Source organism: Oryza sativa, chromosome 3, assembly GCF_034140825.1.
Source record: "Oryza sativa Japonica Group chromosome 3, ASM3414082v1".
NCBI lineage: Eukaryota > Viridiplantae > Streptophyta > Magnoliopsida > Poales > Poaceae > Oryza > Oryza sativa.
The window spans coordinates 25,122,640-25,141,315 of NC_089037.1; the positions used below are offsets into that span (position 1 = coordinate 25,122,640).

General features: G+C 44.2%; 1 protein-coding gene across 1 annotated transcript; it reads right to left on the reverse strand.

Moving 5' to 3' along the window:
* Window positions 1–11,988: 11,988 nt before the first annotated feature.
* LOC4333519 (VAN3-binding protein) lies at window positions 11,989–18,406 on the reverse strand. Its single transcript, XM_015773448.3, has 7 exons — window positions 17,875–18,406; window positions 16,876–16,986; window positions 13,457–13,850; window positions 13,114–13,374; window positions 12,970–13,019; window positions 12,829–12,886; window positions 11,989–12,745 (listed from the first exon to the last, which is right to left on the reverse strand). The coding sequence occupies exons 1-7, from the start codon at window positions 18,214–18,216 to the stop codon at window positions 12,537–12,539; spliced, it is 1,425 nt and encodes a 474-aa protein (XP_015628934.1). The 5' UTR covers window positions 18,217–18,406; the 3' UTR covers window positions 11,989–12,536.
* Window positions 18,407–18,676: the final 270 nt, after the last annotated feature.

Consider the following 18,676-nt stretch of genomic DNA (forward strand, 5'->3'; position numbering starts at 1 on the left):
TTGTTTTTTGTTTTCTACTCTGTTCTCGGCCAGACACTTGAGTACTAGTACACACCAAGGTGCACGGCTGAATTGAGCTATGAATCTATAGCAAAATTTTCATACCCAATCACTCACAACTAGCCCACGGATATATAAGAAATGCAATTAAAATATTTAAGAATAGAGAGAGAAAATTATATAAAAAGTAGTACCATTATATTTTCGCACTACTACAAAATTCATTTTTCCGTGCGGTCAAAACATATTTTTCTGTGCGAAGGTAACGCCCGTCTGCACCGAAGTGTATGTGAAAATCAACATTTTCGTATGCGGGTGACCTAACCGCACGGGATAACCCGTACTGTTAAATTATACCAACCGCACGGAAAGAAAAAAAGCCCAAAAAAAATCAAAAAATCCCGATCCCGCGGCCGCCGTATCCCGATTCCGATCCGCACGGTGGTTGCGCAGCCGCCGGTCCCGCCGCCACCGCTCCGCCTCCGCCAGCAGTCGTCGTCGTTGTCGTCGCTGTCGTCATGCCGCCGCTCCCGTCGTCGTCGCTGTCGTAGCACAGCCGCCATTCCCCGCCGCAGCCGCTCATGCATGCATGCTGCTACTGCATTTCCTGGGCCTAGCTTCATTTGCTCATGCATGCATGCTGTTACTTGTTGCCTCCGCCGCGAGATGGCGGCGACTCATCCGTCGCGATCTCCGCCGTGACCTTGTCCATGGTCTTCGCCACCATCTGCATTGCGCCACCACCACCCGGCAGCGCCCCGGCTCCGCTTAGGGACAACGCCCTCCGGCTCCGTCTGTTCGCGCCGCCCGAAGACGCTGAGTCGCGCTCCACAAAGGCGGTGATGATGCGGCGCACGGTGTCGACGTTCAGGACGCCGGCTAGAGGGCCGAGAGCTCCGCAGTCGACCACTCAGGCGGCACACCGGGACGCCGCTGCGCCGCATCCACCAGCAGCCGCCGCGCCGCCGCTGTAGCGGCCGCACCGCTGCGCCGCTCGGTCGGGATGGAGGGGGAGGGGAGGAGAGTAAAGGCAGAGAGACGGAGGGGTGGGGTGGAGTAAAGGCAGAGAGAGAATAGAAAGGAAAAGGAAAGAGATAGTGTGAAAATTTTGAAATGGGTGAGAGGGAGAAGAGGGAGAGGTATTTTCTCGTGTAGTCCACTTAATAGACCCGCACGCGAAAATTGAATTTTCCGTGCGGTTCTCTTAAGTCGACCGCATGGGATAATGAGGATTTTCTTGTGCGGTCGTGTTAAGGCGCCCGCATGGGATAATGTATTTTCCCGTGTGGGCGACAGTCCGACGCTGGTCATCTGATTTTTCTAGACGGCGCCACTTACGACCCGTCTAGAAACAAACAGGCCCGACGTCTAGGAAAATGTTTTATGCAGTAGTGTCACTACTACAAAAATAGCTATTGGTGTTGGTTGGGAAATCCCCTTAGATGCCGAAATTCCCAACCAGCACCACGGCGGTGACACAGATTACTCCGAGAGATTGGTACCGGTTTCAAAATCGGCACCTTTGAGGCGTACGCGAGCCAAGAAAACCGCTTGATGCATCGGCTCAAGCTGATGCACCAAGCTGCTCCATGTTGCCCCAAATCCAAATTCAAATCCTCAAATCAAAATTCATCGATTGAATTCACATGATGAGCATACATATAATCAACAACCAAACCATCCACAAATCTAGTTCAGGTCCGCCAGATCTGTGTGCCACCTTGTCATTGCCGATGAATCCGGCATAGGGGATGGGAGACTGGCCGTCGGCTGGGGCGAGGCTGGGCGATGGCCGGGGTGAGGCCGGCCACCGGGGAGAGGCACTGGCCAGGGCGAGGCCGGCCATCAGGAAGAGGCGTCGGCCGGGGGCGCTGGTCAACCGCCGACGCGCCACGCCAAGGTTCGCTAGGACGGAGGCCACGCGGTTGTACATGACCGCCAACGCACGCTCCCGCTTGCACCCGTCGTACCCGTGCGGCTACCTTGGCAACTCCATCTGCCGCGTGTCGGCAGGCCACTCGACGCCGAAGAGAGGCGTTGGCTGCCCGCCGGCTAGGGCAAGGTCAGGCACTGGACGAGGTGAGTCCGGCCACCGAGGAGAGGCGCCTACCGGGGGGAGGCGAGGCCGGCCGCCGATGGAAAGGGAGGGAGGAGATCTGGAGAGGGGGAAGAGAGAGGGAGGAGGAGATCTGGTAAAAGAGAGAGATGTGAGAGGTGGGGAAGGGATAAGGATAAGGATGAGGGAGGGGGAGGGAGTTAAATAACTCTGCGCTTTTTTTTCCCTACGCGCTGGCTCGGTTTTTTCTCACGGCGGCTCGGCTCTTAGTGATAGTTGTCGAATTTTTAGAAAAACCGACACCTATAGTATTGGTGTCGTTTTTTCTTAACAATCGGCATCTATAATTATCCAAAGATGCCGGTTTTTGTCGTTGGCTCCTCCACGCACACTCGGATGGGTGGGAAAGCATTATAGGTGACGGTTTTACCTATTCTGGCACATATAGTATTGACTTGTATATGCCTTTTTTAGTAGTGTTTGGATAAAAGGTCTTTCACTACTGTAGAACCCCTTATAGGTACCGGTCATATTTGTCGGATTCCCAATTAGTACCAATTTGGTGACACCGATGCCTAACCGAATAGGTGCCAGTTTTAGAATAGGTTCCGGTTGATGAGGACACCAACACCATCGATACATCCACTTCTCCACAAGTCCAACATCATGGTCCTATTACCCGCGCTCGTGCACGTCAACTCGACTATTAGGTGAGTTTATTCTTGAGTTCATGTTCATATTATTTATACCTCGGAGACCCGTGTACTCTTGTTTTACTTAGGAATGAGGGAGAGGATCCAAAAGGGAGAGGATTCACGCGGGCTGGATTCGGACTGTAGCACAGCACAACTTCTAATGACCGCCACGACTTCATACGACTTCAAATGGATCCAACCTCACATCCATATCTGTTTTGAAGAGGCCGCAATCGTCGTTTTACTACAGAAACCTTTTTCTATCTATGATATTGCGTTACCTTATTTGGGCCCAATGGGTTATGTATCCAGTTAAGTCCGTTCGGGACGCGTCTTAGGATTACAGGACGACCTCAACTCATCCTCCCACCTATTTATTTTTCTTAGCCACCATAGAACAATGTGGATTTTATTTAGATCAAAGTTTAGTTTCGCTACTTTGTCGAGTAATCCCGTAATCGATTAGATTGCCGGTTTGCTTGTTACGGAACCCCATATGTGATACTTTTGTTGATTCAATCCTACATCTTTAATTCACAAATTGAGTTGTTTGTTCATCTTGTTCTTGCTAGTTCTTGATTGCTTGCAGGAATAAATACCCTCGTGGTTAGGCTGACAGATCATCCGTCGAGATTCACAATCAACTCTGGAGTTGGTGTAATGATTGCTAAGGCGCAACATCCCTGGATAGTTGTTGGATCACCAATGTCGCTCCATCAATCGATTTATCCTCTTATCGAAAGATCGGGACACCCTCATGCACATCATTGGTTCTTACCCCACAACCGACACCTATAATATTCAGTGAATTAAAAAAAAAAGAGCCCGACGAGTCACTGCCGTCTCCTTCCAGGCCGCTGGCCACCACCTCAGCCTCTGCGCGGGCCTCCTCCTCACTGCCGCTGCCACGCAATCACGCTGCTGGTCAGGCTAAAGGGGGAGCCCGTGCTCCGTCCGCCACTGTTGCCCTAGCCTGCCCCACCGCTGGGTCAACGCAGCTTCAAAGCAGCTCCTGTCCTCTCCGCACAATGTTCGTTCATCCTCAATGTTCGCTCCGGCACCATCTCTGTCCTCGTCAACCTCCCCACCCCCGGTGCTGCATGGAGGAGGAACTGCGGCTGCCGCGTGGTGACCAGATCCAGCGCAACGCGGCACGGAGGTGGCGAGGAGGAAGGGCGTCGCTGGGGAAAGGAGGGGGGGCGACACGGCTAGGCGAGAGGCACCGCCAGGGAGAGGAGGAGGGGGAGTGATGGTGGGGGGGAGAGGGAGGACGAGGAGCGGTAGCACCGTTGGAGAGAGGAGGAAATTAAGGCGCGAGCGGGTGATGGGTGGGCGGAGGAGAGGAAGAGGAGATGTGATAAGGTGGGGAAGAGATAGTATGGAGAGAGATGACCGGTCGGTTTTTATGGGTATATGTGCTGGTTTTTAATTAACCAGTACCTATGATATATTATAGATAACGTTTTTTTTAAAAAAGGTACCTATAGTATTGGTGTTGGTTTTTTCTTTAGAGCCGACACCTATAGTGTTTAAAGGTGTCGGTTCTATATATAATTTTTCATCGCGTGGCGTGGAGATGAGAAAAGGTTCACAAGTGCTGGTTTTAAATGAATCGGCATGTATGAACCAATACTTATGAAGGTTTTGTAATATATAGTGTTTACTTGAAAGCGTAAAGTAGCGATCGTAGCCTAGCTAATATCACCTTGTAATATATGGAGTAGTTATTAAGAAATAGGATAGGATTGAATTCCTAGTCTAAGCATGAAACATACCTTTGTGTCCGAGTCACCGATGTCATGCGTAATTTGTACTCCGGAATATTATGTGTGTGAGAGAGAGTGCTATATTATGCATGCTATATTTGTCCGGCAGGTCCGCGCGCACCGCGGCGGCAACGGCGAACTTCGTCTTCCGCGGGAAGAGCATCGACGCCCAGTGTGGCTAGCTCCACGGCCGATGAGGAAGACCTCACGGCCAAGCACGACTGCGCGGGCATGCGCGAATTGAAGACGGGTGCAATGTACTCCCTCCATCTTAAAATGTTTGACGCCGTTGACTTTTTAAAAAAAAATTGACCTTTCGTCTTATTAAAAAATTTTAAGTAATTATTAATTTTTTTCCTATCATTTGATTTATTATTAAATATACTTTTATGTATACATATAGTTTTATACATTTCACAAAAGTTTGTGAATAAAACGAACAGTCAAACATGTTTAAAAAAGTCAACGACGTCAAACATCTTCCCGGGAAGGAGGGAGTAGCAGGTGGGGGCAATGGCAACACGGTGACCTCGAGGCGTCAAATCGGAGCAGCACTTGCACGATGCAAACCATTGTCGGAGAAGGAGAGAACGAGGAGGGAGGGGGCAAAGCTGGGCCGTGGGCGCAGCGGAGGTGGAGGAATGCGTCGGAGGCAAGGAGTGTGGTCAAGCGGCGGCAGACGATGGGGGGAACGGAGATTGGGGCCGGCAACGAGGGAGGCGGTGATTGTGGGGTGGGGCAAAGAATGGGTATAGAGACTGGGACCGGGACAACGATGTGGCGGGCGTGGTTAGTGGGGATACACGACTTGACGAGCCACGAGAGGCATGGCGATCGGTGGAGGCAAAGGTGGCGGCGACGGTGATCTCGAGGCAGCCAGTCCCGCTCCTTGTCTACTCCCTCTCTGCCACAACGCCCCCGAGCTGATGCGTCGGCCAGTGCGGTCTTCTCTGATCGCCGCGCCGCTCCTCTCCCGCTAGCAACCGCGTGATTGCCTTGGAAAGATGGGGAAGAGGGTGAGTGAGATGGAGAGGAGGAAGACACTGACATGTGAACGCCACATCAGCTAGAACCGGCATAATGCCGAGGGACCAAAGTTTACGTGGTATTATGAGTCAAGGTATTGGTGGTATTTGGGCCCAAAGACGAACTTTAGACTGGACGACAAATTGAGAACTTATTCCTTTTTGTGCTCAGGAACTTCCTGCAGGCCCAAACTTCCTGGGCCAATTTCAAATCAGCTCTGGGCTGGCCTGTGACATCCATTGGCCCATTAGGCTGGTGAGTCTTAGGCTGCATTGCAACGCCCATATTTTTTTTTTCATTTCGTTTGGAATTTCTTGCGGGATTTCTATGAATAATCCACAAAATTGAGAAAAGATAAAGGGTAGGCATACACTCACCTGTGTTTGCTAGAATGGGTTGGGAACCCATCTCCTGTGCATGGAAAACGGAGTGGTCCGTTAGCACGTGATTAATTAAGTGTTAGCTTTTTTTTCAAAAATAGATCAATATAATTTTTTAAGCAACTTTCGTATAGAAACTTTTTTTAAAAAACACACCGTTTAATAGTTTGGGAAGCGTGCAAGTGGAAAACGAGGCGGAGGGAGTTGGGAACTCCTACTTGCGAACAGAGTTAATCAACTTGGAAAGAATTTTTTTTTGTGAGTTTATCTTACCCCCAAGCTGGCAAGCTGCAATCTGATTATTATGAATAATAACGACAATAATACGCAAGTCTGTTGTAAAATCAAGGCATCTAGTTGTGTCTATATATGGTACTTGTGAAAATCGACGAACATGTGTGCGTAATAATCTAAAACAACTAGTGAAAAATACATAAAGCAACGAAAGAAACTTCATGTACGTTTTTTTTAGCAAATTTATTTACATTAGACTAGAGTGACATCAGGATAACCTATCTGGGGTGTTTGGTTTAATGTGATACAAAACTTCCCAAACATGTGATAGCATAGTTAATTTGACCATGTTAAACTAGTGTTGGATTCCTTCCAACATTTGTAACATGCCACACTTCTGTAAGCTCCCACAAAATCTTTGCCAAAACTTATCACACTTTTGACCAACAAATTAACTTGGTAGCGTACAAATTATAGCATGCATAAAATGTTTGCCAAAGTACGTGTGGATTATTCTACCAAACGTGCCCTACAAAATTGTATCAAGCCTCCATGGCTCCATCTAGCGTCCTAACTATCCACCCCATTTGTTGTGTCCATTATGTCAGACACTTGAGATTTTGTTCAACCAGCCTACAATTTCAAGTCCATTCAATTTTTTTTCTCGAATCTAGCAAGTTTAATTTTGGCAAGATTGCTTCAAATATATATAGTTAAAATTTAAAACTTGATATTTTTTCCTTATGAGATTTTACTGGAGATGGCGAGAACTGTGTTTGACCCTCCAAGATTTTCCTCAAAAATGACGAAAGGAAACTTGGTCTGCCCTTGATCCCACCCACCATCAACTGCAGTTCTCACTATAACGGTTTTATTGATTTATTCTAGCCGCGGTGACCTTGCACGGACACTTGCCATGCCACTTCTCTTCCTCTTTCATCCCCAACTGCCTCTTTTTCGAAGAATAGTTATAGGCCATAAGTTACAATGGTTCTTTTTTTATTCAGTTTAGCGAAAGGATTTGGATAGAATGGGTTGATTGGTTTTTTATATCACGGTAGTTTTTCCTTGAGAAATCGGTTTTTATGGAGGGGAAGCGGTTTTTAGAAAAAAGTGAGGGATGGGACAGAATTAAGGAGAACAATTCCCTCTTTTAAGTAGGAAAGATAATGGATAATCTAGAATCCCCAACTCCGTGTGCTTGTTCGGGTTGAAATAAAAGTAAAGGATGAATGAATCCTGAAGATTAATTTCTATGGGTCGATTTGTATATATAGAAAAACCAAAAGATTTATTTCATCCACTCATACCTCTTAGAAAATTTTCTATAGGTTATTCCTTCAACTTTTTTTCTATTTATATGGGTTGAAACTACTCTGCTCCGAATAAGCCCTTAGATAAAAATCTTAATTCAATCCCTTGGAAATATATGATAATATATGTTTCGTAGCATTTGTAACTCGTAACCCACATTATATTGACTAGGTCGTGATACGAATAATCAGGCAGGCAAGCTAAATAGCATCTGTATTGTTTTCTTTTCTTCCTATTTTATCATCTCAAAGTTAGGAAGAGCAAAACATTGGAGTTTCCAGGGGAAAAATAACGTAGCACAAACTTAACAAGTGGCACAACACAATATAATGAGCCTGTTGGATCGACTGGGGTTGTGGTTACGCCGCAGCCAACCGGAATCGCACCCACAGCCTCGACCACCGAAATGGCCCAGGGGATCTCCGCCTCAGTCGCCTGCCGCCGGCCACCCGATCCAGCTCCTCTGCAGTCGGACGCTTGGGTGAGCTCCGTCTATACCGCCGGCCATCGAGCTCATGCGCCTCCTCCTCGGCAATCGGCCATCCGAGCACGTGTGCGTGAGAGAGAGAGAGAGGGGATTGGGTTGAGGAATGGGCATGACAGGTGGGCCCAGGGAGTTATTTATTTTATTTTTGCTGACTGGATTGACAGGTTGGCGTCACGTGTGCAAGCTCGAGTCAAAACCACTAAAAACAGTGTTAAGGGGGGTTATTTGTTAGGTATGAATAGTTGAGGGTGTAAAATATCTGGTATTTCAGTTTGGGGGTATAATTCGATCGACCACGATAGTTGAGGGGGGTAATTTGTACTTTTTCCGATGAGAAAACATTGTTTTATCGGTAAATCTAATTGGAGAGGCCTCTCCAATTAGTCTTAACCAGAGACACTCACGTGCTAGTACTTTAGGAGTTTTGGTTGCTATTAATCCATTGAGCAAGTAGGAGAAATATTCTTATCATCTATGCTTCAAATAAAATTTTCTCTTAAATTACTTATCCGATTTATAATCCGATTACACCATTGTGTTCGTAATAATTAAATCTTTACAACAAGATCTCACATGATTATATTTTGATGAAAAATCACAAATTACTTTTAGATTTCACTAAGTTACTTCTTAGACATATAAAAGTAAATTCAGTAAAGCCTAAAAGTAATTTACATATATTATAGAAGTAACTTATAACAAAAAAGAAAGTAACTATAATTAATGCCTTTTTTCATTGAACAAATTATCATATATATATATATATATATATATATATATATATATATATATATATATATATATATATATATATATATATATATATATATATATATATATATATATATATATATATATATATATATATATATATATATATATATATATATAAGTTACTTTTAGATTTGATTAAAATACTTCCTATACATTCATAATGCTCTGAGGTGATTGCTTTTATTATTATTTTAGTGAATTCCATAATTTGTGCTGATTAATTTAATTTCTAGATAAAGTCATGTTTTTATCTCTACAACGGATTTACTTCAAATGACACGCTAAAGTTACATTCCTTTTGTTCTAAGTTACTTCTATAATATATGTAAATTAGTTTTAGGTTTTACTGAATTTACTTTTATATATCTAAGAAGTAACTTAGTGAAATCTAAAAGTAATTTAGACATATCATAAAAGTAATTTGTGATTTTTCATCAAAATATAATCACGTGAGATCTTGTTTTAAAGATTTAATTGTTACGAACACAACGGTGTAATCGGATCGTAGATCGGATGAGTAGTTTAAGAGAAAATTGTATTTGAAGTCTAAGTGAATGGTGCCTCTTATAGATGGAGTGGTAACCAGCTACCACTAGCTGTGTAGTCACGTCCTTGTTTTATTGTGCACTTCCCCCTCTGTTACAAAATATAAGAAATTTTGATCGGATGAGAAATTTTCTAGTACCTGTTCAAATTCTTAATACTAGAAAATGTCCTATTCAATTCTAGATTCTTTTATTTTAGGACGAATGAAATATAATTTAGCTGGATTTAAATTTGGAGTAAATACACCGACTAGTTTCGTACTATCCGAAAAGCAAATTAATACCGTCAGTCAAATCAGTTTTTGCTGCATTTATCTGAATCTGAATGACAACATGAACATACCTCGTCTATTCTTTAGCAGTCTTGTCTATCTCCCTGGATCACAAGAACCTCGTTCATAAAGCAACTAAGCAAGCCTTTCCTTTCAATTCCTTCACAGTTTCTTTTTTATCACTCCTTTCACTTTCACAGTTTTTACTGCCTTTTGTTTGGTTCTCCCGAGCAAAAGTGTAGTAGAGGAGTAAGATTCTTTCTTGGATGACCTCACCTAGCTAGGTTCAAGTGTTCGTGATCATTGAGATTGATCTCTAGCTTTATCTCACTTTCTTGCCAAGGAGATCGAGGAGATGCGTTTTCTTTCGCATTCTTGGATCGATTTGATCCAAATGGCTTTGCGTTTTCATCGGATGCGTCCGTAGTCACTCGTCAGAGCTAACTCTGATTTGAAAAGTAGGCAGAAAAAATAAAGGTCTTTAGGTCACCAATCTCGAGCATGGAAAAGAACGGCAGGTACGGTACGGTCGTTCTATTGTCACATGTGCACGGTGATTACATGCAACAGCCAACAAGCGGTTTTAGGGTTAAGAAAAAAGTTATAAGGATGAATTAAACATAATAAATTTTAAAACCAAATATTTTATTGTCAAAGGTAATTATAGAAAAATTATAGGTACCATGAATTAAACATCATAGTTTTAAATGTTTTGTAAAACCACATCCTTGTTCAAATAACTAATTCTAGTATATTTAAATCGATATTATTTGAAGTAGCCAAGAGTCAAAGCACCACCTTAGTTACTTTTGAAACTCCCTGAGTTCAATAAAACCTTCCACCATCTTTTTTTTAAGAAAAAAACACCTTCATCAACAAATGGGTAACTAAAACTTTCATATACTTTTTTATTTTAAAAAATAAGTAAAATGCATACTCAACAAATAAAGAGGTGAGGTTTTGTGAAACTTTAGAATCATAATACTTATGCTTATGTATCCATTAGTTATTATATATGGGGTTTTGTAAAAAGAGGTTATCAAAAAAAAGAGGTTATCAGATATGGGTTTCATATAACTTGAACCATAAAATATAAAACATTTGGTTTCCTGAAATTTACGCAATGAAATAGTATGAAGATAACAAAAAGATTAGGAAAAAAAGAGTAAACAATATAAAGTTTGTAAAAAAATCGTATTTTTGAAAACACAAATTATCCATACATTTGTTGTTTAGAACATGCCCTTACACCTCTTTCTCCTGATATTTAATCGCCGTCCATCGAGAGACTTTACCTCAACTTAAAAACTAGTTTCTCACCCTTAACTTTAAAATTATTCCTAACAGTTTTAAATATAAGCCATACTTAGCATTTTGAACTCTTTACTAAATTTTAATGTAAGTCGTTTTGGAACATGTAGGTACTATTTGTTTTCATTTATTATTCCCGAATGGTACCTCTCTTGTAAACAAGTAAAATTTCTATTAGTTGTTTTGTTAATTGCCATGTAAAGTAGGTTCAAATAAAGTTATGTTTTTTTAGGCTTGTTTGGTTAGGAGAAAAAAAACATAGGATTTGACTAAAGATTAATTCCTATAAGTGGTACTGGTTTATATGAATGAAGTAAATGAAATCCAAATGAAAATTTGATTCTAACCTTTTGGAAAATTCCTATAAAATGATGTGTGCGTGTATTCCTATTTCTTTATTTCTCATATTTCTTCAAACCAAATAAGCCCTTAATTGCATTGCCACCCAACAAAGAGAATCAGATCCTAACCGCAGAAAAATTGCTGGAAAGTAAACTACGATGAAAAAGAAAACTCTCATAACCAACTCTAAAATTAACCTTTGAAATTTAAATTTTTGACCGCAAGATAAACGATTGAGGCTAAACACTAAAAGATAGCGGTGCACGCTTCCCCAACAAAATCATCTGAGTCCGGAGCAGACAAGGGGCCCCTGGGAATTCACTGGGCCTGACCTCAGCCTGCTGCTGCCAAGGCAAGAGGTGCAGATCGATGATGTTGAAGGAACAAGGGCAACAGCTTTTGCTTTCCGTCAAAGATTCTAAAACCACAAGTAACATTACCACTGTCACAGCTAACAGTGTTTTAAGGACCAATCATCGAGTCTCTCTCACCATCTCCCCAGTATAGTATAGCCAACTACTGGCTCCAATTCATCTATAGCCAATTTAATATCTCATTCATACAATTGTTACATACTACACTATTAATACCTGGTCCCACCAGTCATACACACACTGTGTTAGCCCGCTGCTCTTCTCTCTCCTTATTTATCTTCTTAAAATATGTTTGCAGCTGGTTTATAAAGCTGGATCATCTTGTTTTATCAGCAACAGGAACAAACAAAATGTACTAGATACTTTTATGAAAACAGAGTATGTACACAGCACAGAATGAACAATCAGAAAGGGAAATGAAACAGATGATTTACTGAATACTCACTAACAGAAGGAAGAAGAGAGCATTTTATCTTATCCTGCCACTGCTCCAGATAGACATATCACATATGTCTGTATACTACTATAGCCACACCCCCAAAATGAGACCCAAAAAAAAAAGAAGAAAAAATTACATGATTTTTTTTCCCAGAACAAACTGGAAAAGAAAAGAGGGCAGAAAGAGCAGAGAAAGCTCCTCCCCTTCATCTTCTTCCTACCAGGCTACCACCAGAGATTTTCAGAGGGATGGCAGCCCATGCATTATTCTCACAAACACAGCTCCAGCTTTAATTTAAATTCTTTTCCCTGCCCTAGCAACAGCAACAGGAGGAAGGAAGACCCTCTAGGCTGCATGATTACTGTGGGACAAAGGTATGTGCACCTCAGGCCCATGCAGCCATGCTGTTCCACAGCTTAGCAAGCTGATGGTGGATCGGGCCGACCCGCGGGTACGCGCTGGTCGGCACTCGGCATTGGCAGGTCGGTAGAGCAACGCACGGGCACTATGCTAGTTTTGGTTCACGGGGCGCGCTTCCTCTCGCTGGCAATGATGAGGAGGCGCGCCACGCCTTTCGTCCACATCTCATACTCCCTCTGGCTGGTGCACTCGAATTCGATTACCCGGTGCTCCGCTGTCCTGAGGCCGAAGTAGCGGCGGTGCTCGCCGTCCTCCAGCAGGTGCCGGCCTGGCCACGCCGCGACATCCTTGCAGACATCTATCACCACACCTGCACAGTGACGGATGGATCAACCTCAATGCCATGGAGGGGGTAGTAAACTGTTTTCACAAGCATGCTAGTTTGCCACTTACTTTTCTTCTTCTTGGTGATTGTCCCAGCAACATGCCGGCTTTTCATTTTGAGCATGACCTGTAAACATGCCATCATAGCTAAGCAAAAGCGCACAACCACCATGCCGGTTTACTACATTCGAAAGCAGTTTGAACATTTACCAGGCCCATTCGATTGATGTACACTGATACAACCTTCCAGTGCAAAGCACCTGCAGATGAAATGATCACAAAAGAAGAACATCAGTAATTGGTTCCCTTTTTAAGTTTTGACATATCATGGATCAGAAAGATCATAGATAGCACCTTTGCGAGTGCGCTTAAGGAGCTCGGTGCCACGTGCAAGCAGTTCTTGGCTGCAGATGCCCAAGAAGTTGTTCTCCTCCTCGAGTGAAAGATCATCACTAATACTACTACCATTGCTCTCCAGCTTGCGGTGCTGCTTCTGCATATTCTGCTTGTGATGGTGCCCTCCTCCCATTGTACCCTTTTCTACGGGGATCACTGCCGCGATGTTCCACACCTCCTTCAAAGCCCTTGCTTTCAATGTGGCGGCACCTCTCAATGCTGCAATCAACAAACAATGTTACATGATCATCAACAATCAGGATCGAGAAAATGGTTCTTTCATGTGGTGCAAACAACAAACCGGTAGCAGCAGCAGCCGTGACAGTAACAATGTCTCCAGGTGTCCTGACGTTCACCGCTGAGCCAATGACAGCCTCCAAATGCTCACGCTCAGCTCCCATGGACTCTGCAGCCTCGACGCATTGCGCAGCCACAAGCGTAGCTGCGGATGCCATGGCCATGTCGGTGCGGGCAGCACGGTCATCCTTGCCAGAACCAGAGGCTGCAGCTGTCGCAGCTGCGACAGCCGCGACTGCAGCAGCCACTGCTGCAACCGAAACAGCAGCGTGGACCTGCGCATTGTGTGCCCGTGTCTCCTCTTTCTTCTTCTCCTTCCTGTCCTTGAGCCACCGTCCAACAGTCTTGTTGCCGCCTCGGTACATCTGAGGCTTCGGAGTGCTTGCTGCTCTGCAGTACTGCATATTTTTGAAATATTTCAGATATTGAAGCTTATCACGAAGCACTTGGGAACATACTACTCAATCAATCCCTAAATAAGTGTACTTCTAGTAAGAATAGATGTTGCTATCATTTTTCCAATAATTGGCTGTTAGTCCCATAACCAATATTGTAGAAGAAACAAAAGAAACTCTGTATATTAAACAGAAAGGAAATCCTATCTTCATACATAAATACAAAGGTAATTAATGAATTGCAACAAGGACAAGACCTTGAATTGACAGAACGAATCAACATTTCTCAGGGTGGGTCCTTAACTTATAGTACTGCTAATTATTGAAGACAGTGCATTTCATTGGCCAGTACAAATCACTGTATTTGCACAATGCTAATTGCTACTAGTAACCTACTACTACAGAGCAAGTCATTAGCTGTAGAGCTATTGAGCTAAGCATGTCATGTACCAGTGCACACACCAGTAAACAATGTTTAGCCACAGAAGAGTACAATCGACACAATCATGAAGCAGTAGACGAGAACCCAAGGAGAAGCTTTTATTCAGGAGGACAATATTAGTCCTAGATCAGATAAAAGAATGCATCATTACATTAAACCGGAAAGCTGAAGGAATAACACTCGATTAGGGACCAAAAAGGCGCAGCTAGCCACACTAATGATGCAGAAAAGGCAGCAAGGAGTGGCATGCCTGCAAGCCTGCTGCTTTTCACCCAGAGAGAGAAATGGGTCGATGGAGAGTGTGACATGGGCAGGCTGCATCAGTTGCATTGTTTGCTTGCACAAGCAGGAGACCAGAGGCAGGCCAGAGACAAGCACTGTAAGTGGAATCAAACGTTCTTTACCACCACACAAACCGAGCAGGCAACAAAATCCATCGTATCAACAGGTTTTCACAGACACTACTGCTCGGAGAGCTAGATGACAGCAGGTCACAGAACACAGAATTAGGATAGAACAAATAAAAAGATTAGCACTGCAGCGGGGCAATGTACTACTACTTAGATCATTAACAGTTGAAATATTGGAAATTACTAGAGTGCCCCTGTGCACCGCTTGCTTTACCTATCCTAATCAAATCTTTGACCTTGACCCCTCATAAGGCTTGTCTCGCTTGGGTTTGGGGCACATGACAGACCAGCAATGTGGGGGCATTCTTGGGCCTTTTTTTTCTTAATAAACCAAAACTAGGAGCCACTGAACAGTCATAATACTACTCCTTTCAAGCTGCTAAATACATGGCTTATTCTACTAATGTAAGAAAGATTCCTTCCAAACTCCAGATTAAGATTTTTGTCAGGTGAGATGGGCCAATTACTAGACTGGTCTGACTGTATGACAGATTGCTTTGTCTCTGGATATCCAAGCACATCATTGTGGCACCATACTGATATACTGTATAGGTATGTTATTCTGGCACCATACTGTATCAGTAAGCAAAGTTGCATGGTAAACACTGTAGAGGTGTAATGCTGAAAGAATATGGAGTAGTGAGAAATGAAACCAACAATTATTGCTGTGAGTAAACACATCGAGAGGTGACACATGACAACTGCTACAGTGAAAAGGAGAGCAGGGTAGTACAAGAGAGACGAAAGCAAAGGCAATGAGGAACGAGGGCATGGAAGAAAAGGGAAGGGGCTACTTTTGTTGACAGATTGGAAACAGGATCCTATATTTTGGAAAAGAGCATCCTTTCCTCAAACCAAGAAAGAGGCCAAGCAGATTTCTACAGCATGCATATCCCAAATATTCAAACTTTTAAACAAACTTGCAACCATATTGTTCAGCAATTCGGTGGTCAAATGGTGTATATAGCATTTGATTATAGTAACAGATCATGCAACTAATTGGCAAACGATTCCTTTTGAAAAAAATAACTAATGAATACTTTTACAGCGGTCTCTACTACTAGTAGTAGTATTCTACTACCAGTAACATCACCGGTAAAAAACTATATGAGCTGTTGATTTACATACCCTACTATACCAATTATGCCCAACTAATTGTCAAAGAAGAAGCTAAATTTCAGGTTCATCCAAGAGAAGGGTCTTCCAGTACAAACTCTCCATGTGAATGGATAGCCTCCGGTCAGTAATACAGGAGTTGTCGGTGAGGGAGATGGATAAGGACATGACCATGACAAACGGCTTCACAATGGGGGCAGAGAAAACACAAACTCTTACGGGAGAGAAAGCAAAAGGGATTGGGCAAAAACAAAAGAAGTGGGAAAAAGAAGAAGGGGAGGGGGTTTAGAAGTCAGGTGTTTTATTGGAATGAGAGAAAGGCATCCCTACGAGTTCTTTGTCTAGCTTTGTTTTTTTGTTCTCTCTCTCTATCTCTAGAAAAATCTGTGCAGCTGCGAAGGCTGCAAGGCTGGTCTCTTTGTCCCACGCAGTCCCACAGCTCCCAAGAGATGTTTTCTTGGTCAAATGACGCTTCTGACCTCGGCTGTTATATTTTACAACAACCAATTACTACCATCTGGCTAAAAATTGGGACACAAAATATGAGCAGAAGCATTTTCATCAGATTGAACAGAAACATCAGGTGAGTATAAGGTTCTTTTCCTACAGAAAAATATGCAGTGTAACAAGGAGAAATTTAACTGTGACTGTAAAAAAGATACACAAAAGACTCATCTTTTATTTTTATTTATTTTTTGTTTTTAGAAGGAGGGGGGATCAGATGATTTCCCACAAAACAAGCACACGACTGCGATTTCTTTATGGCTTTTAGAACAAGGCCTAAAGAATCAAACACATTAGACAGAGAGTCTACTAGTCTCAGGCAGTAAAAGCAGTACCTTGGTTCTTGTCCCTCTGCCCTGATTATTAAAAACATCACTACTACTAATAGGAGTACTTGCTGTTAACCACAAGCCTGCAGATTACTATGCTAGTGTAGGCATTGAAAATTGCAGCCAAAGTACTGAAAGTGCTGGAGCAGTACACAGGTGACATGTGGTAGTAGTAGAAACGACTGAAGCAGTACAGTGTTACAGAGAAAGGGTGACAAGCAATGGACCTTTGCGTCATCGATCTCCGGCGAGACCGGCGGGCTGTCGGTGATGGAGCCGCCGCCGGTGAGAGGGCCGCTGCTGTGCGAGAGCCTGCCGGATGTCAGCGGCGCCACTTCCTGCACACACCTCCAACACCATGAATTGATTAGTGGCAGTACACCAGGTTCAGATATTTGCAGAGATCAATTGATTAGTGGCAGTACACCAAAAAGAAAAAAAAGTTTTTGTTGGACTGAAAAACCACAAAGATTCGATGCAATTATCCTGTCCAACAAAATTCAGTTATCAGAGGAGCACAGAGTGGGTAACAGATGGTAGTAAATGTTTGCCATGGTCATTAATTATTGGGACTAAGATGCGTAATTAAAAACGTCTTTAAGTCGAGGATTAAAAACGGTTTCTTCCATCGCCCATGGGGCGGGGGAGAAAAATCTCTCCTTTGGCCTTTTCTCCTTGTCGAAACATGCGGTCAAAGGTAAACAGAGATCATTAACGAGGAGGAGGCGAGCGGGAATCCGATGAGCGAAACCACCGAACCGCCTCGACGAGTACTGAAAGATCCATGAATTCCCCACATCAAGAGATGCTGCGGGGTTTGTTTTGTTTTTTTTTTTTGTACTGCGTTGTACAAGAACGTACGAAGAGGACGAGACACAGATCATGAACTCATCCCTGAATCCTACCAGTCTACGGGTAACTAACCTGAAGAAGAAGAAAATCGGACGGATTCGCGGTAGAAATTGAATAGAATGCAGGCTAGCAACCGTAAGAAAAGAATGAGATGGGTCATCGAAATGAACCAAATCCCCAATAAAAAATGACCAAATAAGAGGCTTTATTTTTTTTTCCAACCGTTTGTTAAACAAGAGGAAGAATGGAGTGGCGCAAGAAGAGGAATCGCTGGTTAAAAATTTAAGGGGAAAAAAAACTGTAGTGAGGATTTGTGGTGCGAGGACGAAAAGGAGGAAGAAGAGAGGAGCTGAGGATGTGAGGCACGCACGCACCGACTGCGCGAGGATCCGCTCCATGATGAGCTGCGAGGTGGCAGCGGAGGCGAAGGAGAAGGAGCTCCCCGCCGCGGCGAAGGCGGACCCGTCGTCGACCACCTCGCATGCGGCGGTGGCGGCGGAGGAGGCGTCCTCGGCGATGGGGCCGATACCGAGCACCGCGGAGGGCGAGGGCGCGGGCGGGGGCGGGCGCGGGGCGTCGAGGGCGGAGGCGGAGGCGCTCCAAGAGCGGGAGAGGAACTCGAGCGGGTCGAGCGGCGGCTCCGGGGGGCGCAGGTCCCCGGCGGCGGCGTGGCGTGAGCCCCTGCGGGGGTGGTGGTGGTGGTGGTGGTCCCCCATGCGCCCGGCGGCGCGGGCGTGGGGAGGTGGAGGTGGCGGAGTTAAGTGCGAGCGCCAACCGTCTGGCTCTGGGCTCTGCTCTGGTGGTGGTGGCGCTGCGTCACTCGCTCAGTGAGAGAGTCACTCGCTTGTGCTGGAGTGGAGGGGGAAGCGGACAAGTGAGGAGGAGCGGGTTTGACGCGGGGGAAGCGCGGATCGGGGAGGTGAGGTGGTCGGATTTATAGGGTGACGACGACTACCTCCCGGCTCTCGTTTCGTCCGGGGCTCGGTGTGTGTGTGGCCAACTGCTAAGGACTTGGCGTAGTTACAAGTTACTAACTTTTTCTTTAAACTTTTAACTTTTTATCACATTAAAATTTTTCTACACACAACTTTTAACTTTTTCATCACTTTATTTCAATTTCAATTAAACTTTTAAATTTGACGTAAACAACACACTCTGTGCGTGCCTTGGCCGACG

Excerpts from the sequence above, each read along its gene's own strand:
- LOC4333519 (XM_015773448.3), bottom strand. The coding sequence starts at position 18,216 with ATGGGGGACCACCACCACCACCACCACCCCCGCAGGGGCTCACGCCAC. Across the intron at positions 13,851-16,875 it reads CGGAGATCGATGACGCAAAG|TACTGCAGAGCAGCAAGCAC; the intron begins GTCCATTGCTTG and ends AAAAATATGCAG. Across the intron at positions 12,887-12,969 it reads ACATCAATCGAATGGGCCTG|GTCATGCTCAAAATGAAAAG; the intron begins GTAAATGTTCAA and ends GCATGTTTACAG.